Source organism: Plectropomus leopardus, chromosome 14 (assembly GCF_026936395.1).
Source record: "Plectropomus leopardus strain MGB_pleo_1.0 chromosome 14, ASM2693639v1, whole genome shotgun sequence".
NCBI lineage: Eukaryota > Metazoa > Chordata > Actinopteri > Perciformes > Serranidae > Plectropomus > Plectropomus leopardus.
Genome location: NC_142189.1, coordinates 11080182 through 11103343, shown reverse-complemented (window position 1 = coordinate 11103343; position 23162 = coordinate 11080182). Strand labels below are relative to the sequence as shown.

General features: G+C 38.3%; 1 protein-coding gene and 3 gene segments (V, D, J or C); 1 reads left to right on the top strand and 3 right to left on the bottom strand.

Moving 5' to 3' along the window:
- Positions 1-18651, bottom strand: part of LOC121953262 (Ig kappa chain V-III region MOPC 63-like) — a 57057-nt gene extending 38406 nt beyond the window's left edge. Inside the window, 2 exon segments of the V gene segment in view lie at positions 18106-18415; positions 18508-18651. Of these exon segments, the coding sequence occupies positions 18106-18415; positions 18508-18559 (362 nt within the window).
- LOC121940338 (Ig kappa chain V-III region MOPC 63-like) overlaps positions 1-23162 on the bottom strand; it is a 67444-nt gene that overhangs the window by 30866 nt on the left and 13416 nt on the right.
- Positions 1-23162, top strand: part of LOC121940807 (Ig kappa chain V-III region MOPC 63-like) — a 67274-nt gene that overhangs the window by 32279 nt on the left and 11833 nt on the right.
- tspan37 (tetraspanin 37) lies at positions 715-5185 on the bottom strand. Its single transcript, XM_042500248.2, has 7 exons — positions 4978-5185; positions 3883-4074; positions 3725-3799; positions 3508-3606; positions 2703-2855; positions 2541-2624; positions 715-1135 (listed from the first exon to the last, which is right to left on the bottom strand). The coding sequence occupies exons 1-7, from the start codon at positions 5038-5040 to the stop codon at positions 1058-1060; spliced, it is 744 nt and encodes a 247-aa protein (XP_042356182.1). The 5' UTR covers positions 5041-5185; the 3' UTR covers positions 715-1057.

Here is a 23162-nt window from a genome sequence, read left to right as displayed (position 1 = left end):
TACCCTTAAATCCTACACACTGGACCTTCAAGAGGGAAATTTAATATTGTTTGATCATTTTGATACACAGACTGTGTCACTATATACTTTATAACTTTTCGAAATTGTAATAAAGTCATAGTATATAGCATTAAACACCACGGTTTTCTTTATCCCTGAATACGTTTTTGGCAAACACAAATACAAGTGTTCATGCATAGTCCATATAACAATATAAAAAATATTTTGTTTTGGTATTATAACAATGCCTTACACTGAATTCTGTATTTTTCACTCTTATCCTTTGTGCAAGCAAAGTTTTTGGTAAAGGGAATGGTGGCTGTTTTTCCACATTTTGGGTTTGAATAAGGTCAGAAGAAAAATATATCTATTTTGCAAATATCAGAAGGCTGAACTCGTCCTCGAGTACTGAAATGATTTGGTTCAAGTGGCCAAAAGACCAGAGGTCAATGACAATTTAAAAAAAAAAAAGATGAGAATTTTGGTCAATCAGTGTGTTGCGGTACAGTCAGGTACAGTGTAATATGCTACTGCACACAAATTTGGTACATTGTAATACGTGCAGAGACCTTCTAATTTTAGAGACAATTGTGACTGCAGGATATACAGCACAAGACATGAAATGTGGTCCATACAAGTACTCAAGTACAAGTACAAGTACTCAGATCATCATGTATGCAATCTAAGTATCATCAACAGCACAGTGCAAAGAAATGAGGTTTAGTTTATTGTCCCTTTTTAATTCTCTGTGTGTGAGGCATTTTGAGACAAATATGACAGAAATATTAGAAATAAAGAGAGTAAAAAAACTTTCCCATATACAACACAGCAACAATCAAATATGAGGGATGTGTAATCTGTAAGTTGTCAGACACAAATAACCAAATCTGCATCTGATTGTTTTACAGTAGTAGTAAGGGAGGTGAGAGGTCTGACGCTCAGAAATAATTAAACAATCTCAGTAATAATTTGATGCACATTTACACAATACAATATGACATACTATGTAGTACTATCATTGCAAAGTGCAATGCTATCCCATCTGTCAAAGTTTCTTTTAGTGTTTTTCCAGTATTTGATAGTCCATTAATGATTGGTTCTTCATCAGCTGTCCCACAGTCACAAACAAAACAACCTGCATGACGAGAGGACAGAAAGGAACTCTGTTTAATAGCCAAATTAAAAAATACTCAATACTTAACCTGTGAAACTTCCCTTTTTCTACGATTCATGCTGCAGTGCTGCAGCACACAACCAAAAAAGTTTATAAGATATTGATATGTGATGAAAAGCACCACAAAATGCAATAAACCTGACCACCAGCCATGCCTGAAGTGATTATGTGTCTCCGATATGTGATTGAATAATGAGTCAAATAATCAATTAACAGAAGATGCAAATCAGTAATAATTTTGATAATTGTTTAAGTCATATAAACTGAAAAACCTGTCATGAGTATACACATATTATTTTGGGGCAACAACTTAATAGGATTATAATATGTCACTGTTGTGTATACAGCTTGGTCAAAAATGAAATATAACAATCAATAAATGTAGCCTCAAAGGGTAACTTTGATATTTTTAAGCATGGACCTTTGTCTCATGTTGCGGTGTCTAATGGGAACAATTTTTTAAATTGGTCCAGTAACAAGTAAGTTGGCTGCAGCAGAGAAACAGGTGACAATGTAACCACTTTGGGCATTTTATGCACCATCAATTTATGTCCACTAAAAGTACTTTTGCCACTGACAGGCTCAGATTGTTATTTAAGTGTCTGAAAACATTATGGAAAGGATCCCTTTCCATAATGCAGACCTTTTTGTTAAAGCGTAGACGTTTTTGTTAAAGTGTGAGAAACAGCCCAGAAATTGCTCTCGCCAAATCCACAAACTCCATTGAAATAAACAGCATTTTTAGTTGGTATAAACGCAGCATATTTTCACATCTAACTGGTTGAATTAAGGGTTTATTCCAACCAAACCAGAGTTGATGATTGTTGGAAAAGTGGAGAGACAAATCAAAACTGTGTACATGAGTTTTATTTTGTGTCCATTGACTTTGAATGAAGTGCATTTTAAGATGATGAAATCACTGTTTATTAAAATGGAGTCTGGTGGGTTTGATAATAGTGATTTCAGGGATTAAACTTAAACAATCTTACGCTTTAATAAAAAAAAAGGTCTGTCTCTGTAGGCATCATTTCCACAAGGTTAAACACTTGTAAAACAATGTGAGCTTGTTAGTGGCAAAAACAAACACTTTTAATGGATGTAAATTGACAGCGCAAAATTGCCCATTAACGTTACAGCCTGTTTCGCCACTGCCAGCTGCAGCGCTCTCAATCAATACTGGACCAAATTTGTTATTCTGATTACTCACCTACAGACAAAACATGGGAAAAACACTAGTAGCCTTTAAGAAACCATCAATCTAAATTGCAAAAGTTTTTCTCTATCAGTGTTTTTCTTTTAATCAGGATGCAATTTATGAAGTGCATTTAGAATAAACAGTCAAAAAATGTTACGAAAGCTTTCGCACCTCCACCAGAAAAACCAACGGCAAGCCCCAGATGATAAAACTCAGCACAAACTGTAAGCTCGACTCCAGCTTCACCTGGCAGCCCTGAAAGAGAAACACAGGGGCCAAATCAGACATTCATGCTGGAACTTTTTGATGTTTATGAGAGTTAAGTTTACCTACCGGTGTGTTAAGCAGCCACGGCTGGTCCACAGTGCCATTGCAGAACGAGAAAGTATTGTTGCAGCAGCTGTGAGGAACCCAAAGGCCTCCAGTGCGGTTAAACCAGGAGGTTTCCAGCCAGTCCCTGTAGCTGCTGACACCACAACACTGCAGCTGATGGGAATCAAAATGCAAAATGTCTCATAACTTCCAAAACAGATTTTCAGTTCAAGTAGGTTATTGTGATGGCGCAGTTTGAGGTGGAGCAAATTAGGGCCAACTAACACAGTTTAGCATGAGACACCTGTTAAACAAGACAAATACCTCCGAGAAACCCATCAGTCCAAATTGTCATTGTAACTTATTTTAACAAATAAATACTTATCTATTCTTTTATTTTGAAATGGCATTACATTTGGGTAAAGAACACATTATGACCTATTTAGGATCCAAAACTCAAAGCAAAGTCTCTGACAATACTACATTAATACAAGACACATGGTAGATTTATTAAATTAAAATGTGTCCTTATAATGCACAGTGCATTGATTTGCTCGCAATATTTGCATGAGGCGTAGTGCACTTTACTTTGAAACTCAGGTTTTGAACTTAGTTCTTTGTTTCTGCTTATTTTATGTTTTTAAATCAAACTTTTATTCTAATCTTATTATTGTTTTGTGTGAAGGAAGACTGGCAAATAAGAATTTCATTTTATGGTGTACACCACTGTGTTTGACTTGGTCTCTCATCTGCCTGATACAAACATGCTGAGGGTATCTGAATGCCTGCACGAAACACTTCACAAGAGTTATGACCGAACACACACCTCCTCTTGTGCAGCATCCACAGCTCGAGAGTTTGGGTCCTGGCTGCTGCCTGTGTAGTTCTTAAACACTGCACTCAGGGGAGATATTTCTGAATGCAGCTAAACAAAAAGATGCACACAATAAAAAAAATCATGCATTTTTTCCATCCAGAACAATCTGCAGTTTCACAAAAGCTCAACTGACCAAATGCACATACATTTTTTGATAACTTTATACCTGTGTAGAGTGAAAATAAGCCAACGCTGAAGCTGTACTTTCCAGACAAAAGACGAAAACCAGCAGAAATACAAACTGGAGAGGAGAAAACTTATTATTAAGCACAGTCCAAACACTTATGTGCATGTAGATCTCCTCATTCATACATGAAACCTCACCAGTCCCTGCAGAAAGGTGGAGTCCCTGAGGCTCAGCCACGAGCCAAGGAACCCACTCACTAACAGGAACGAAGCGCTGGCAAGAGTGACGACAGCTGGCAGCATGATGTAGCTGTGAGAGAAAAATACGCTGCTCTGTCTGCAGTACATCAGCAGGTAGACTCCACTCAATCCCACAACCAACCCCACCACCTGGAAATAAAAGAAAATATTAAAACCAAATATTTTTATAGCTTTGTCAGATATGAACACAACTGCATAGCCCCTTATTGACAGTCATCCATTCCTTTTTTAAGGGATAAAGTCATATTTCAAGGATTTGGAAAATATGTTTGTTTTCTTGCTAGGCATTATTGATCTCAAATACTTGGTGATAAAAGTCTCTCCCAGCAGTCTTTAGTCTTTTTCTCATCTTGATGATCTGAGCAAATTAAACACATTTGATATTATCGTAGGTTTTTGGTCTTGGCTCATGCAAATACTTAAGTTAAATGACGTGAAACTTTTGAACAACCAAACAGGAAGCAGCAAACAGGGCAGACTGTAAATATGGAGGAAAATCCAGAAGGTGCTGCAACTCAAATAGCTCTTTTGGGACAAATAATAAAACTGAATTGAACAGAATTAAATTGAGATCTGTACTGTGACCAAGCTGTCTGTGTGCTCTGTTATTTGTCACAGTTATTAACTTTATCCAAAAATAGCCCAAATCTGAGTCACATGACTGCCAAAAAAGAGAGAAACAAATCATACAGAAGTTACAAAAGCAAAGATAAATACAGTTCTGCAAAGTTAAAAAAAAAATAGAAAAAGTAGTGTGTGTGTCCAGGTGTGTGAGCCCTGCTTTGTTCATACTCTTGTTTTTTGTCATGTGATCTGAGACAAGTGAGACTCACAGAAGTGTATGTTATATAGGGCAATAACAAATTGGTGATTGTCTCCCCTTTTAGCTCAAGTTTTGTATTATCTTAAATAGATGTAAATAGTAAGAACTGTTGTAAATGGCAACTTCAACTTGTTGATATACAATCTTTCCTGGTAAAATTTAATAGCATTATATAAAATCAACACAATATGTTGCAAAGTTACACATACCCACAGAAGTTGTGACGTCAGCTGAAGTATTGTTTTTAGCGTTTTTCTTCTCTCATCGCTCATTTTCGGACTTTAAGCGCCGCGAGGGGCCAGCGCGCGCTAACATGAAGATGGCGCAGTTATAACTAAACCGTGAAGCCTTTATGAAAAGAAAATGCAGTCTCATTGATGAAGAGGGGGGAAAGCAGGAGAGCGCATGACTGTTTTATGACTCAGTTGACAAAAACAACTTTCCTTCCGCGCTGGTCTGAGATCAACTTCCCCAAAGAACGCGGAAGGTTTGAAGTGGCAATTTTTCCACAGAGTTAACACCAAAGAGATGAATCAGCACTCTTGGTGGTCATATGACTTTAAGGAAGAAGAGAAGATAATGCACAAGATCTGACACCTTGGTGTGCAGGGATGCTTCTTTACCATTCACCTGTGGCTGCTGGGTGTCACGTCGTGTGCCTGACCCCCCTGACCCAAATATTCCGCTGCCAAAAACTGCAACGTGGTAATGAGGTTAAATGTCCACATGGTGACGCTATTTACACGTTCAACAGGAATAATGCTTCACTCATATACTCTCTAGACTTTGTCCTTTAACCCTTTGAAACCTGGATCGACATCACTTCTCTTGGGACGCCTTTTACAATAATAGGGGGAAAAGGAAATGTCCTGCAAATTGCACAGGATTTGTACATTAGTACATTGTAGAACAAAAGTATGGGAAAAATGTTCAGAGAACTATAGGCGTATTCATAATTATCATGATTATATATGTGAAATTATTTTATTTATCAGAATTGTTATATTTCTAAGAATTTTTTTAAGGTAATTTTCATGATTTTTTGTTGTTGCTTGTATGTATTGTTGTTTTACTTTACTGTTTGTTTGTTGTTTTGTTTTGGTTTTTTTTTTTCAATTTTGGGGGGTTAATTTTAACATAGGTTTTTTTTGATAATTTCTTTTTGAGTAACTCTCTGTCACCTTGTGTTTTTGAAAGAAGTCAAGCCAGTTTGCCGTCATTATCTTGTCAAGTTGAAAAAGGATATCAGTATAAATTATTCATGAATCATAAATCCTTCATTTAATATCTTGTTTATGTAAAAGTTTAGCAATATCAACAAAAGCAGAACTCTGATGTTTTTTATGTTTACCCAATTTAGCTAACTTTAAGTTCAAGTATAGGCTCATTCAAATTCTTGACTGGAATTTAATAAGATCAATAGCACTAGCACAATAGCACTTTTTTTTAAAAAAAAAAAAAGATTTTCATTCAATTTTTCAATTGCAAAAATATGTAGCCTGTACACAGAATATGAAAATGTATTAGCATTTCATTAACTAAATTATGCATCATATTTCTGTGGCCTTGGTGCCTTTTCTGCTCAATTTTGCCAAATTTCAAAAGCGGTGGATGCTCCTGAATCAAAAAAGCTTGACTAGCTATGGATTCCAAATCCAAGATAGGAGAAGTCTCAGAGGAAAATGGAGAAGTTAATAATGCATAATAATAATAATAATAATAATAATAATAATAATAATAATAATAATAATAATAATAATAATAATAATAATAATAATAATAATAATAACAATAATAATAATAATAATAATAATAATAATAATAATAATAATAATAATAACAATAATAATAATAATAATAATAATAATTATAATAATAGTGCATGAATAGATCTTTTAATTTTTACCACCAGCACTGCAAAGTTAATGTAACAAAAAATAATAAATAGTGGTAAAACAAATAAATGAATGCTCACATAGACCCATTAATGATATTGAAGGGCTAGTTTGACTATGTGTTATGTTACCTGCGGCTCTAGACAGATTTTTTTTGTTTGTTTTGGGCCAGAATTGGCTCTTTTGATAGTTAAGGTTGCCAACCCCTGCTCTAAACAAAACAGTAGCAGGACCTACAGTCACACAAATCACCCCAAATCACAACAGACATTACATATCACATCAGCCATCTGTCTAAAACATGGAATTTGTCAGTTATGTTATATTCAGAAATGTCAAAATACATAATATTAAGTAGATTTTTGATATATACATAGATAAGTTAAGACATTGGCAAGGACTGAATGCCATAAACAACTTCATTTCGGTATTCGGTATCATTTCAGAGGTACTACAAGTCATAACTTACAATCAGTCCATGAAGTGAAAGAGTTGTCGGACCGTGTATCCAACAGTGTTCCCTCCAATGTAGTAAAACATCCCCCATCCAGACATCAGTTGTGTTGTGGAGATTGTTACCTTCTTAAGTCAGTGATGGAGGTATTGAGGTCCTAGAATACATCCTTTCAAAGAGAAATGCATTCGGAGCCGGAGTGTGCAACACTTGTTTTCTTCCATCAAGATCAATACAACTGGACAACAATTATTTGGTTGATTTAAAGTTTAGTTAAAGTTGTAAGTCACATGTATTTAATAAACTGTAATGACACTACAGTCTGTGGAATTGAAAATCAGGGGTTTTGTTTGTCGTAACTTTTTTTTTTACATTGAATAAAAATGAGTTTACAAGAATATATAAAACATGATAATATATTAGTGTGAGTATGTAGTGTGTGCTTGCTGAGGTTACAGTCAGCTCTGTGTTCAGTGGTCTGTGTCAGAGTCTCTTCCTCTTCAGCAGCTGCAGTCGGTTCCTGCTGTAACAGCTCAGAGTCTCTGCAGTCTGACTGAGGGAGGTTTTTGTACGACCAAAAATCACTGTGTGAACACCCAAGCACTGTTTATAGAGTGTAGACTCTGACAGTAATAATCTGCTGCGTCTTCAGTCTGAACTCCACTGATGGTCAAAGTGAAGTCAGAGCTGCTTCCACTGCCACTAAACCGAGCTGGTGTTCCTGAATGAAGCGTGCTCACGAAATATATCAGGAGCTTTGGAGGCTGTCCAGATTTCTGCTGATACCAGGCCATTCTCTGACCCCAGCTGGAACTGTAAACAGCCCGGCTGGTTTGACAGGTGAGCTTGACAGTGGATCCTGGAGTAAATGTCACTACTGGAGGCTGAGTCACAGTCACCTGACCGCTGCATCCTGCAGACAAACACAAATCCTTCATTTATCAGCAGAAATCAATGAGAGAAAAGGCAGCACATCATGTTTGAAATGTTGCTGAGTGAATGAACCTGTAAAACAGCAGCAGGCCAGCGTCCAGATGAGGATGGTGATGAGAGTCATGGTGGTTGTGCTTTCTGCTGTGTTGACTGACAGATCTGAGTCCTGCAGTGTTGAACTCACAGGACTATAAACCTTCTCAGCTCACTGGAGGATCAGCTGATCATGCAAAGCCTCCTCTCTATGGAAATGTTTCCTCTGCTCACAACACACTGAAGGCAACGTGGGACACTAAATCAGGAGGAATTCTGCTTGGATTTACAACATCTATGATATTAATGGAAGAGAAGAAAATATTTGTGTTAGAAGTGCAGTTGAGGATTTAAGGATGTCTGCTGTGGTTGGTATATGTCTGTTTGTCTGCCTTTAATTTACTCACAGGATTTCTTGTAGATAAAACACATATTTAAAGTTTACTAAATTCTTAGTTCACTATTTATTATCATCAAAAATGATTCATTTTCATTCAACCATGTATCAAATGATATAAAACTGTGAAAAACTGACTTTGTTACAAGGAGACTGTAATCGTCTCATTGTCAGGTGAAGAAAACTAAAGAAAAAATGCCAAAAAAAAACATAATTTTGAAATAGTTTCAACACATATCATTAAGAAATGCTTTGTAGATTCAAGTGTAGTGTAAGTGAAGTGTATTTTTTCTGTCTTGTTAAAAACAATCAGAGTTTTTTTCAGTGGATAGATGCTTGTTCACAGTGCAGGAGGTTTTTGTACGGCCACTTAATGAGTTTGTATCACTGTGGTACACTTTTGGTGGAGGAACCAAACTCATCGTTGACTGTAAGTACCAGAGATTTTTATTTTTTTGCAACACATAGCAAATATAGCTTTTATCAGGCATTTAATGAGACTTTGATTAAGTTTTTTGTTGTATGTTGTTGATATATTTTATTAATTTTATGAGGTGAGGTTGGTTGTGCAGTTTGATAAGCAGCTTCACTTAAGTTAATATTAGTTTTAAATTGCACATAGTTCAAATAATAGAAACAGAAAATATATATTTTTTTCAAATCTATATTTTTTGTTTCAATGTTGTTTTATATGTCATATGGTCAAGTAAAAAAATGCTGAAAACTTAAATTGTGCTGTTAGATGTCTTTCCTTTTCTTTAAAGTATGAAATGATGTATTTAGCTAAATTCTGTTTTTGATTCTTTTTAGATACCTTTCTTTCTGCGTAAACATTTTTAAAAGAAACACATGGTCAAGAAAAAGCTGCCAAAAACTCTTTTTAGTTTTTTTAAATTTTCTTTTGATTTATTTTACTCTATCTTATTTTTAAAAATATCAAATCATTTTTTTAACTAAATTCTGTTGTTGATTCCTGTTAAACGCAAACATGATTTTATCAGTAAAAGCAGTTAATCTTTGTGTTCACGCTTCGTTTATTTTACATGTAGTGAAAAGGAAGTGAAAGAGACAGATGACAAAGGTTTAAACTGTGTTCACATGAGTGTTTCAGCTCTGTCACTTTGAACAGAAGAAAATCTTCACAGGGACGAGTTTTTCTCTCTCACATCATGAAACACATGAAGATGTCATCAATAATCATGATCAGTGAACGTTTTGAGCTGAGCTTGAATCATGTGTCTGATGGTCTGATACTGAGTGATTTATGAGCGCAGCAGCAGCACAAGTTATTCTGTTTGATTTGATCAAATAAAAGAAATTAGCAGGATGTGATTTTTCTTTATTACCAAGCCTTCACTCTCATTCCTCTGTCTTCTCTCCCCCCTCTCTCTCTCTCTCCTCCAGTGGGGGTGATGCGGCCCACCCTGAGCATCCTCCCCCCCTCCAAAGAGGAGCTGCGGCAGGGCAGTGCCACAGTGGTGTGTGCGGCCAGCGGGGGCTTCCCCTCAACCTGGAGGCTGGGCTGGAAGGTGGGGGGCAGCAGCAGCTCCTCAGGGGCGTCACACAGCCTGGAGGTCCAGGGGAGTGACGGCCACTACAGCTGGAGCAGCACCCTGAGCCTCTCTGCAGACCAGTGGAGGAAGGCGGGCTCAGTGAGCTGCGAGGCCAGTCTGAGTGGACAGAGCCCCGTCACTCAAAGCCTGGACCCTGCCCGCTGCTCAGAGTAGAGCTTCAGCAACACTTCCTGTCTGGAAATGATGCTGCTTCTTTGATAGACGTCTGGATGAAGCTACAGATCTCCTCTGTTCACATGTTTCTGCAGGTTTCACAGCTCTCTGCTCAGTGTTTTAGTCTGCATGTTGCTTTCTGATACTCGTCTTCTGCATGTTCTTCTTTATGTTCATTACTTTTCAAATTAAACTCAATTTTAATAGTTTCACTCCAAGAGAATGAACATTGAATTATCATGAAATAAAAGTGTGGATTATAATCAGTCAGTGTGTTTGTATTTCTTTTATCATTCATTCACTATAGTTATGTGCATTGTTGTGCATCCCATGTTTATATTGTATTGTGATGCTTGAAAGTTCATATTTGATTAACACAGGTCTGTATGGGGACTGTAGGGACAAGAGTTGAAAATTAGCAATAGCTTTCAACTCTTTGTGCCACACATCAGCTTCATACTCTGCATTGTAATAATGTTAAATTAATGGAATAAAGTCTATTCAAATTCAAAAAGACCTTCTTGATCATCTCAGTATGAAACCTGATATTGAACTACACCTGATAGTACAGCACATGTGTTTCAACTGATCTAAATCTGCCTTTGTTTTGACTGTTACATTACATTTTATAGTGCAGCTTTTATCCGAGGCAGTGCTAAACTTATTTTATTTAAAAAGAATTGAACTTTCCCAATTTACTCATTAAGTGGTTGAATTACGTGACACTGTGTTCATTGGACCAGTTATCTTCATCACAGTGTCTTCACCAACTCTTTGTGTCTTTAGCTGATAATAAAAGTGAAAAGAACATGATTTGGTGTCTTTAATTAAATTTTTCATGTGAGTATGTAGTGTGTGCTTGCTGAGGTTACAGTCAGCTCTGTGTTCAGTGGTCTGTGTCAGAGTCTCTTCCTCTTCAGCAGCTGCAGTCGGTTCCTGCTGTAACAGCTCAGAGTCTCTGCAGTCTGACTGAGGGAGGTTTTTGTACGACCAAAAATCACTGTGTGAACACCCAAGCACTGTTTATAGAGTGTTGACTCTGACAGTAATAATCTGCTGCGTCTTCAGTCTGAACTCCACTGATGGTCAAAGTGAAGTCAGAGCTGCTTCCACTGCCACTAAACCGAGCTGGTGTTCCTGAATAAAGCGTGCTCGCTAAATATATCAGGAGCTTTGGAGGCTGTCCAGATTTCTGTTGATACCAGGCCATTCTCTGACCCCAGCTGTCACTGTAAACAGCCTGGCTGGTTTGACAGGTGAGCTTGACATTGGATCCTGGAGTAAATGTCACTACTGGAAGCTGAGTCACAGTCACCTGACCGCTGCATCCTGCAGACAAAAACAAATCCTTCATTTATCAGCAGAAATCAATGAGAGAAAAGGCAGCACATCATGTTTGAAATGTTGCTGAGTGAATGAACCTGTAAAACAGCAGCAGGCCAGCGTCCAGATGAGGATGGTGATGAGAGTCATGGTGGTTGTGCTTTCTGCTGTGTTGACTGACAGATCTGAGTCCTGCAGTGTTGAACTCACAGGACTATAAACCTTCTCAGCTCACTGGAGGATCAGCTGATCATGCAAAGTGTCGCTATGAAAATTCTTCATGATGATAATGAAGAAAAGGAACATTTGATGAAGAACCATCATTACATTTTCCCCAACTTTTGTGCACATTTAAACAAAATATTTTAAATCATTGGCATTTATTGAGGCCTTCTGTGTTTGAGACCATATTCATGAATCAATAAGATTTATCTGGACATTATTTAATGATTGAAAGCTTTTTCAGTTATTTGTTTTACTTTTTAACGAGCTCCAGTCACTGTGTTTCAAATCTGATGAATGAAACTAAACTCCTCATGAAAGTAAAAGTTGCTCTTACAAATGTTGTGATGAGGTTTTCTGGACCTCTAATCTGTGGACAGTGTTAAGACATTAACTTTGGAGACGTCCAAATGATATTTTTGTTTATGTTTTGTGCTGCTGTATTTAAGTATTTTTAAGTATTCATAAAGAGACTGAATTAACTGACAAGAATATGAGTTTAAAACTATATATAGAAGAGCATCTGTGAGTTTGTTTCAGTTTTATTTAGATTCATTGTGGTTCTGCTTGATGACTCTTGTGTTGTGTTCACTGGACCAGTTATCCTCATCACAGTCTCTTCACCAACCCACTGCACCTGCAGCAGGCCGTTTTCACTTCAGGCAAACTGAGGGAGGTTTTTGTACAACTCTAAATCACTGTGTGAACACTCCACCACCATGGTAGCCCAGACAGTAATAATCTCCAACATCTTCAGCCTGAAAGCCCCTGATGGTTAAAGTGTAGTCAGAACCAGATCTACTGCCGCTGAATCGAGACGGAGTTCCAGAGTTTAGAGTCGATGCTCTGTATATAAGAAGTTTGGGAGGCTGTCCAGGTTTCTGAAGGTACCAACTGAGATCATTACCAATATTTGAACTCCCTGTGGCGCTGATGGTCACGGTCCCTCCAACACTAACAGACTTGGATTTTTCAGCCTGAGTCAGAAAATTGTTTGCAGAAGACTCTGAAATGAGAAATGAAATGTGAACCTTTAAAAAGTCAGCAGGTTAGATCATAAAACTCTAGCCAAAATGTCTGATACATTTTCAGAGTCTCTCACCTCGACTCAGAAAAGCCAACATGACAGTCAGAGTTATTGGAAACATCATCCTGATGCAGTTTTCAGTGTGAGAGCATGAAAACAGTTCAGACTCTCTGTGACAGAAGAACTTAAAACTGTGAGGAGCAGTGATGCATTAAAACCATGCAAAATACATTTGGACACACCTGTCCTTGTGAAACAGAGAGGGAGACATGAGGTGAAGTAAGTCAAGGCTTCATCTCCCTGTGGACTGATTAAGAACATGTAAAATCTTTTGACTCTGTTCCTCATCTCTCTGCTGTTTCTGTCTCTGTGAAGTTTCCCAAAAACCTTTGTGCTCAGAAGTATATGCAGGCTGCCCTCTGCTGACTGTCCTTTTCACAACAACTTCATATTGACATTGAATTTATTTTGTATTTGGTTCTTAGCTTCTTTAAGATGTCAGCATGTCAATGCAGATGCCTTGGATGTGACCCTGTAGAACTCAGGGCATTTAGGTGGTTTTGGAGACAAACCTTTGACAAAATGATAAAATATATTTCAATACCTTGGAAGCAATGGATTATCTGCATGGTTTAATTTTTTAATCCGTAACAATCTCTTAAAGGGGCTTTCATTTTTCAGTCAAATTCAGGTCGTTGCCCCAAAATTGTTGTGCTGAAATCCCTCAGAAGCTCAGAGTGACGGCCTCTGAATGTCCCTCAGGAGCAGAGCAGTGGGGCCGTGTGGTCAGTAGGGGAGCTGCTGCCTGGTCCTTCACACACTGTGTGCTCTGCATGTTGCTGCAAGCAGGAAGAGAGCGTTGACAATCTGTGAGTTTGAGTAAACTGGAAGCTATGTTTTCATTATTCTTCTCTTAGATGTGAAGTTAACCAGGTTTCTTTTCTCTTTTAATGGTTTCTTTCATATTTACATTGTAACCAAACAGTCCTTTTGCAGCAGTCCCTCAATACTTGGTACCTGCTGTCATTTTCCTTTTTTCACTTCATTGTAGCTGGATGTCACAGTTCCCCTGAGTTGATTGGAGGGTGATTCAGATCACCTGTTGTGCAGGTGTGGGGACTGACTCCCAATTAAGAACTGAGAGCAGCTTTGTGTGCATTTCCCCTCTGGACCAATCAGGGTGTGATGACATCCTTTTTGAGGGTTTAACAGAGGTGAGGAAACACACACAAAAGTCATTTTGATCGTTCCTTGATCCAATAAAGACCTGATGTTAGTAGATCAGCCCTAAACTCTGTCTTTAGGCCCTTTATGAAACTTCTTGCTGTTCTCAGATGTGCTGTTTGAGGGTGATTCTGTGCTTCCTAAAACCTGAGTGCTGCAAATATTAAAGAACTGTTTTCCACCAGGTCACCTGCATCACAGCAGCTTTGAATGTTTTTGTGCAGGAGATTTTTCTTGCCTCATGATCACATGAAGCCTGCAGACTTTATATAGTGATCATGTTTATTGGTTAATTTCAGTGAATTAAGTCTGAATAGGTGCCGAACCAAAACACTGTGTTTTTTACTGCTTTGTGACTAGAACATTATGACACACTGTTCTCAGCAATTGTTTGTGACAATACAGATTAATATATACAGTTTTGGTTGTGCTTGCTGAGGTTACAGTCAGCTCTGTGTTCAGTGGTCTGTGTCAGAGTCTCTTCCTCTTCAGCAGCTGCAGTCGGTTCCTGCTGTAACAGCTCAGAGTCTCTGCAGTCTGACTGAGGGAGGTTTTTGTACGACCAAAAATCACTGTGTGAACACCCAAGCACTGTTTATAGAGTGTAGACTCTGACAGTAATAATCTGCTGCGTCTTCAGTCTGAACTCCACTGATGGTCAAAGTGAAGTCAGAGCTGCTTCCACTGCCACTAAACCGAGCTGGTGTTCCTGATTCAAGTGTGCTCACATATCTTATTAGGAGCTTTGGAGGCTGTCCAGATTTCTGTTGATACCAGTGCAGGTACTGATACCCGCTGGAACTGTAAACAGCCTGGCTGGTTTGACAGGTGAGCTTGACAGTGGATCCTGGAGTAAATGTCCCTACTGGAGGCTGAGTCACAGTCACCTGACCGCTGCATCCTGCAGACAAAAACAAATCCTTCATTTATCAGCAGAAATCAATGAGAGAAAAGGCAGCACATCATGTTTGAAATGTTGCTGAGTGAATGAACCTGTAAAACAGCAGCAGGCCAGCATCCAGATGAGGATGGTGATGAGAGTCATGGTGGTTGTGCTTTCTGCTGTGTTGACTGACAGATCTGAGTCCTGCAGTGTTGAACTCACAGGACTATAAACCTTCTCAGCTCACTGGAGGATCAGCTGATCATGCAAAGCCTCCTCTCTATGGAAATGTTTTCTCTGCTCACAACACACTGAAGGCAACGTGGGACACTAAATCAGGAGGAATTCTGCTTGGATTTACAACATCTATGATATTAATGGAAGAGAAGAAAATATTTGTGTTAGAAGTGCAGTTGAGGATTTAATGATCAGTTTGTGTCTGCTGTGGTTGGTATGATATGTCTGTTTGTCTGCCTTTAATTCACTCATAGGGTTTACTGTAGATAAAGAATATATTTCAAGTTTGTCAAATTATTACTTTGTAGATTATTATTGTTAAAAATTAGTAATTTTCATTCAACCATGGTCTAAAACTGATATAAAACTGTGAAAAACTGATTTTGTTACAAGGAGACTGTAATCATCTCGTTGTCAGGTGAAGAAAACTAAAGAAAACATGAAAAAAATCATAATTTTGAAATAGTTTCAACACATATCATTAAAAAATGCTTTGTAGATTCAAGCAAGTGTATTTTTTTCTGTCTTGTTAAAAACAATCAGTTTTTTTCAGTGGATAGGTGCTTGTTCACAGTGCAGGAGGTTTTTGTACGGCCACTTAATGAGTTTGTATCACTGTGGGAGACTTTTGGTGGAGGAACCAAGCTCATCGTTGACTGTAAGTACCAGAGATTTTTTTTTTTTTTTGCAACATATAACAAATATAGCTTTTATCAGGCATTTAATGAGACTTTGATTAAGTTTTTTGTTGTATGTTGTTGATATATTTTATTAATTTTATGAGGTGAGGTTGGTTGTACAGTTTGATAAGCAGCTTCACTTAAGTTAATATTAGTTTTAAATTGCACATAGTTCAAATAATAGAAACAGAAAATATATATTTTTTTCAAATCTATATTTTTTTGTTTTAATGTTGTTTTATATGTCATATGGTCAAGTAAAAAAATGCTGAAAACTTAAATTGTGCTGTTAGATGTCTTTCCTTTTCTTTAAAGTATGAAATGATGTATTTAGCTAAATTCTGTTTTTGATTATTTTTAGATACCTTTCTTTCTGCGTAAACATTTTTAAAAGAAACATATGGTTTTTTAAAATTTTCTTTTGACTTATTTTACTCTATTTTATTTTTAAAAATATCAAATAATTTTTTTTACTAAATTCTGTTGTTGATTCCTGTTAAACGCAAACATGATTTTATCAGTAAAAGCAGTTAATCTTTGTGTTCATGCTTCGTTTATTTTACATGTAGTGAAAAGGAAGTGAAAGAGACAGATGACAAAGGTTTAAACTGTGTTCACATGAGTGTTTCAGCTCTGTCACTTTGAACAGAAGAAAATCATCACAGGGACGAGTTTTTCTCTCTCACATCATGAAACTCACATGACGATGTCATCAATAATCATGATCAGTGAACGTTTTGAGCTGCACTTGAATCATGTGTCTGATGGTCTGATACTGAGTGATTTATGAGCGCAGCAGCAGCACAAGTTATTCTGTTTGATTTGATCAAATATAAGAAATTAGCAGGATGTGATTTTTCTTTATTACCAAGCCTTCACTCTCATTCCTCTGTCTTCTCTCCCCCCTCTCCTCCCCCCTCTCTCTCTCTCCTCCAGTGGGGGTGATGCGGCCCACCCTGAGCGTCCTCCCCCCCTCCAAAGAGGAGCTGCGGCAGGGCAGTGCCACAGTGGTGTGTGCGGCCAGCGGGGGCTTCCCCTCAACCTGGAGGCTGGGCTGGAAGGTGGGGGGCAGCAGCAGCTCCTCAGGGGCGTCACACAGCCTGGAGGTCCAGGGGAGTGACGGCCACTACAGCTGGAGCAGCACCCTGAGCCTCTCTGCAGACCAGTGGAGGAAGGCGGGCTCAGTGAGCTGCGAGGCCAGTCTGAGTGGACAGACCCTCGTCACTCAAAGCCTGGACCCTGCCCGCTGCTCAGAGTAGAGCTTCAGCAACACTTCCTGTCTGGAAATGATGCTGCTTCTTTGATAGACGTCTGGATGAAGCTACAGATCTCCTCTGTTCACATGTTTCTGCAGGTTTCACAGCTCTCTGCTCAGTGTTTTAGTCTGCATGTTGCTTTCTGATACTCGTCTTCTGCATGTTCTTCTTTATGTTCATTACTTTTCAAATTAAACTCAATTTTAATAGTTTCACTCCAAGAGAATGAACATTGAATTATCATGAAATAAAAGTGTGGATTATAATCAGTCAGTGTGTTTGTATTTCTTTTATCATTCATTCACTATGGTTATGTGCATTGTTGTGCATCCCATGTTTATATTGTATTGTGATGCTTGAAACTTCATATTTGAATAACATAGGTCTGTATGGGGACTGTAGGGACAAGAGTTGAAAATTAGCAATAGCTTTCAACTCTTTGTGCCACACATCAGTTTCATACTCTGCATTGTAATAATGTTAAATTGCATCGTTCCTATGAAATAAAATCTAGTCAAATTTAAAGAAATACCCTCTTGATCATCTCAGTATCAAACCTGATATTAAATTACACCTGATAGTACAGTGCATGTGCTTCAAATGATATAAATCTGCTTTTGTTTTGACTGTTACATTAAATTTTATAGTGCAGCTTTTAATCGAGGCAGTGCTAAACTTATTATTTTTTTTATATCAGTGGCAGCATAAAGAAGAATTGAACTTTCCCAGTTTACTCATTAAGTGGTTGAATTACGTGACTCTTGTGTTCATTGGACCAGTTATCTTCATCACAGTGTCTTCACCAACTCTTTGTGTCTTTAGCTGATAATAAAAGTGAACAGAACATGATTTGGTGTCTTTAATTAAATTTTTCGTGTGAGTATGTAGTGTGTGCTTGCTGAGGTTACAGTCAGCTCTGTGTTCAGTGGTCTGTGTCAGAGTCTCTTCCTCTTCAGCAGCTACAGTCGGTTCCTGCTGTAACAGCTCAGAGTCTCTGCAGTCTGACTGAGGGAGGTTTTTGTACGACCAAAAATCACTGTGTGAACACATCACCACTGTGGTAACTCTGACAGTAATAATCTGCTGCGTCTTCAGTCTGAACTCCACTGATGGTCAAAGTGAAGTCAGAGCTGCTTCCACTGCCACTAAACCGAGCTGGTGTTCCTGATTCAAGTGTGCTCACTAAATATATCAGGAGCTTTGGAGGCTGTCCAGATTTCTGTTGATACCAGTGCAGATACTGACCAGCACTGTCACTGTAAACAGCCTGGCTGGTTTGACAGGTGAGCTTGACAGTGGATCCTGGAGTAAATGTCACTACTGGAGGCTGAGTCACAGTCACCTGACCGCTGCATCCTGCAGACAAAAACAAATCCTTCATTTATCAGCAGAAATCAATGAGAGAAAAGGCAGCACATCATGTTTGAAATGTTGCTGAGTGAATGAACCTGTAAAACAGCAGCAGGCCAGCGTCCAGATGAGGATGGTGATGAGAGTCATGGTGGTTGTGCTTTCTGCTGTGTTGACTGACAGATCTGAGTCCTGCAGTGTTGAACTCACAGGACTATAAACCTTCTCAGCTCACTGGAGGATCAGCTGATCATGCAAAGTGTCGGCATGAAAATTCTTCATGATGATAATGAAGAACATTTGATGAAGAACCATCATTACATTTTCCCCAACTTTTGTGCACATTTAAACAAAGTATTTGAAATCATTGACATTTTTTGAGGCCTTCTGTGTTTGAGACCATATTCATGAATCTTATTAGATGGACATCATTTGATGATTGAAAGCTTTTTCAGTTATTTGTTTTACTTTTGTTAATATTACAAATGTTGTGATGAGGTTTTCTGGACCTCTAATCTGTGGACAGTGTTAAGACATTAACTTTGGAGACGTCCACTGAGTGTCCTCTCGGTGTTAATTCTTTTAAGGATCATCGAAACGGTATTTTTGTTTATGTTTTGTGCTGCTGTATTTAAGTATTTTTAAGTATTCATAAAGAGACTGAATTAACTGACAAGAATATGAGTTTAAAAGTATATATAGAAGAGCATCTGTGAGTTTGTTTCAGTTTTATTTAGATTCATTGTGGTTCTGCTTGATGACTCTTGTGTTGTGTTCACTGGACCAGTTATCCTCATCACAGTCTCTTCACCAACCCTCTGCACCTGCAGCAGGCCGTTTTCACTTCAGGCAAACTGAGGGAGGTTTTTGTACGACTCTAAATCACTGTGTGAACACTCCACCACCATGGTAGCCCAGACAACAATAATCTCCAACATCTTCAGCCTGAAAGCCACTGATGGTTAAAGTGTAGTCAGAACCAGATCTACTGCCGCTGAATCGAGACGGAGTTCCAGAGTTTAGAGTCGATGCTCCGTATATAAGAAGTTTGGGAGGCTGTCCAGGTTTCTGAAGGTACCAACTGAGATCAGCACCAATATCTGAACTCCCCGTGGCGCTGATGGTCACGGTCCCTCCAACACTAACAGACTTGGATTTTTCAGCCTGAGTCAGGAATTTGTTTGCAGAAGACTCTGAAATGAGAAATGAAATGTAAACCTTTAAAAAGTCAGCAGTTTAGATCATAAAACTCTAGCCAAAATGTCTGATACATTTTCAGAGTCTCTCACCTCGACTCAGAAAAGCCAACATGACAGTCAGAGTTATTGGAAACATCATCCTGATGCAGTTTTCAGTGTGAGAGCATGAAAACAGTTCAGACTCTCTGTGACAGAAGAACTTAAAACTGTGAGGAGCAGTGATGCATTAAAATCATGCAAAATACATTTGGACACACCTGCCCTTGTGAAACAGAGAGGGAGACATGAGGTGGAGTAAGTCGAGGCTTCATCTCCCTGTGGACTGATTAAGAACATGTAAAATCTTTTGACTCTGTTCCTCATCTCTCTGCTGTTTCTGTCTCTGTGAAGTTTCCCAAAAACCTTTGTGCTCAAAAGTATATGCAGGCTGCCCTCTGCTGACTGTCCTTTTCACAACAACTTCATATTGACATTGAATTTATTTTGTATTTGGTTCTTAGCTTCTTTAAGATGTCAGCATGTCAGTGCAGATGCCTCAAGTGTGACCCTGTAGAAATCAGGGCATTTAGGTGATTCTGGAGACAAACCTTTGACGAAATTATAAAATATATTTCAATACCTTGGAAGCAATGGATTATCTGCATGGTTTAATTTTTTAATCCGTAACAATCTCTTAAAGGGGCTTTTACTTTTCAGTGAAATGCAGGTTGTTGCCCCAAAATTGTTGTTCTGAAATCCCTCAGAAGCTCAGAGTGACGGCCTCTGAATGTCCCTCAGGAGCAGAGCAGTGGGGCCGTGTGGTCAGTAGGGGAGCTGCTGCCTGGTCCTTCACACACTGTGTGCTCTGCATGTTGCTGCAAGCAGAAAGAGAGTGTTGACAATCTGTGTGAGTTTGAGTAAACTGGAAGCTATGTTTTCATTATTCCTCTTTTAGATGTGAAGTTAACCAGGTTTCTTTTCTCTTTTAATGGTTTCTTTCATATTCACATTGTAACCAAACAGTCCTTTTGCAGCAGTCCCTCAATACTTGGTACCTGCTGTCATTTTCCTTTTTTCACTTCATTGTAGCTCGATGTCACAGTTTCTCTGAGTTGATTGGAGGGTGATTCAGATCACCTGTTGTGCAGGTGTGGGGACTGACTCCTAATTGAGAACAAAGAGCAGCTTTGTGTGCATTTCCCCTCTGGACCAATCAGGTTGTGATGACGTCCTTTCTGAGGGTTTAACAGAGGCAGAAACACACACGCAAGACCTTTTGATCATTCCTCGATCCATTAAAGACCTGATGTTAGTAGATCAGCCAGAAACTCTGTTTTTAGGCCCTTTATGAAACTTCTTGCTGTTCTCAGATGTGCTGTTTGAGGGTGATTCTGTGCTTCCTAAAACCTGAGTGCTGCAAATATTAAAGAACCGTTTTCCACCAGGTCATCTGCATCACAGCAGCTTTTAATGTTTTTGTGCAAGAGATTTTTCTTGCCTCATGATCACATGAATCCTGCAGACTTTATATAGAGATCATGTTTATTGGTTAATTTCAGTGAATTAAGTCTGAATAGGTGCCGAACCAAAACACTGCTTTTTACTGCTTTGTGACTAGAACATTATGACACACTGTTCTCAGCTGCAGCTCATATTAATTGTTTGTGTTTTTTACTTGATTGCCTCAATAATTCATAAAAATGTGCCTTTTTTATATATAAAGGTATTCGTGTATAACCTTTATTTAACCAGACAAAAAACCCATTGGGATCAGGATCTCATTCACAAGGGTGACCTGGCCAAGAGGTTGGCAGCACATGTCATAAACAGTAACATACAAGTGACAATACAGATTAATATATACAGTTTTGGTTGTGCTTGCTGAGGTTACAGTCAGCTCTGTGTTCAGTGGTCTGTGTCAGAGTCTCTTCCTCTTCAGCAGCTGCAGTCGGTTCCTGCTGTAACAGCTCAGAGTCTCTACAGTCTGACTGAGGGAGGTTTTTGTACGACCAAAAATCACTGTGTGAACACCCAAGCACTGTTTATAGAGTGTGCACTCTGACAGTAATAATCTGCTGCGTCTTCAGTCTGAACTCCACTGATGGTCAAAGTGAAGTCAGAGCTGCTTCCACTGCCACTAAACCGAGCTGGTGTTCCTGATTGACGTGTGCTCACTAAATATATCAGGAGCTTTGGAGGCTGTCCAGATTTCTGCTGATACCAGGCCATTCTCTGGCCCCAGAAGTTACTGAAAACAGCCTGGCTGGTTTGACAGGTGAGCTTGACAGTGGATCCTGGAGTAGATGTCACTACTGGAGGCTGAGTCACAGTCACCTGACCGCTGCATCCTGCAGACAAAAACAAATCCTTCATTTATCAGCAGAAATCAATGAGAGAAAAGGCAGCACATCATGTTTGAAATGTTGCTGAGTGAATGAACCTGTAAAACAGCAGCAGGCCAGCGTCCAGATGAGGATGGTGATGAGAGTCATGGTGGTTGTGCTTTCTGCTGTGTTGACTGACAGATCTGAGTCCTGCAGTGTTGAACTCACAGGACTATAAACCTTCTCAGCTCACTGGAGGATCAGCTGATCATGCAAAGCCTCCTCTCTATGGAAATGTTTTCTCTGCTCACAACACACTGAAGGAAACGTGGGACACTAAATCAGGAGGAATTCTGCTTGGATTTACAACATCTATGATATTAATGGAAGAGAAGAAACTATTTGTGTTAGAAGTGCAGTTGAGGATTTAAGGATCAGTTTGTGTCTGCTGTGGTTGGTATGATATGTCTGTTTGTCTGCCTTTAATTTACTCACAGGGTTTACTGTAGATAAACAACATATATTTAAAGTTTGTTAAATTATTAGTTCACAAATTATTATCATCAAAAATGAATCATTTTCATTCAAACATGTTATAAAACTGATATATAACTGTGAAAAAATGATTTTGTTACAAGGAGACTGTAATCGTCTCATTGTCAGGTGTAGAAAACTAAAGAAAAAATGAAAAAAAAAAACCATAATTTTGAAATAGTTTCAACACATATCATTAAGAAATGCTTTGTAGATTCAATCAAGTGTATTTTTTTCTGTCTTGTTAAAAACAATCAGAGTTTTTTTCAGTGGATAGATGCTTGTTCACAGTGCAGGAGGTTTTTGTACGGCCACTTAATGAGTTTGTATCACTGTGGTGGACTTTTGGTGGAGGAACCAAACTCATCGTTGACTGTAAGTACCAGAGATTTTTATTTTTTTGCAACATATAACAAATATAGCTTTTATCAGGCATTTAATGAGACTTTGATTAAGTTCTTTGTTGTATGTAGTTGATATATTTTATTAATTTGATGAGGTGAGGTTGGTTGTGCAGTTTGATAAGCAACTTCACTGAAGTTAATATTAGTTTTAAATTGCACATAGTTCAATTATAAGAAACAGAATTTTTTTTTTTCAAATCCATATTAATTGTTATGATGTTTTATGTGTCATATGGTCAATTAAAAAAATGCTGAAAACTTAAATTGTGCTGTTAGATGTCTTTCCTTTTCTTTAAAGTATGAAATGATGTAT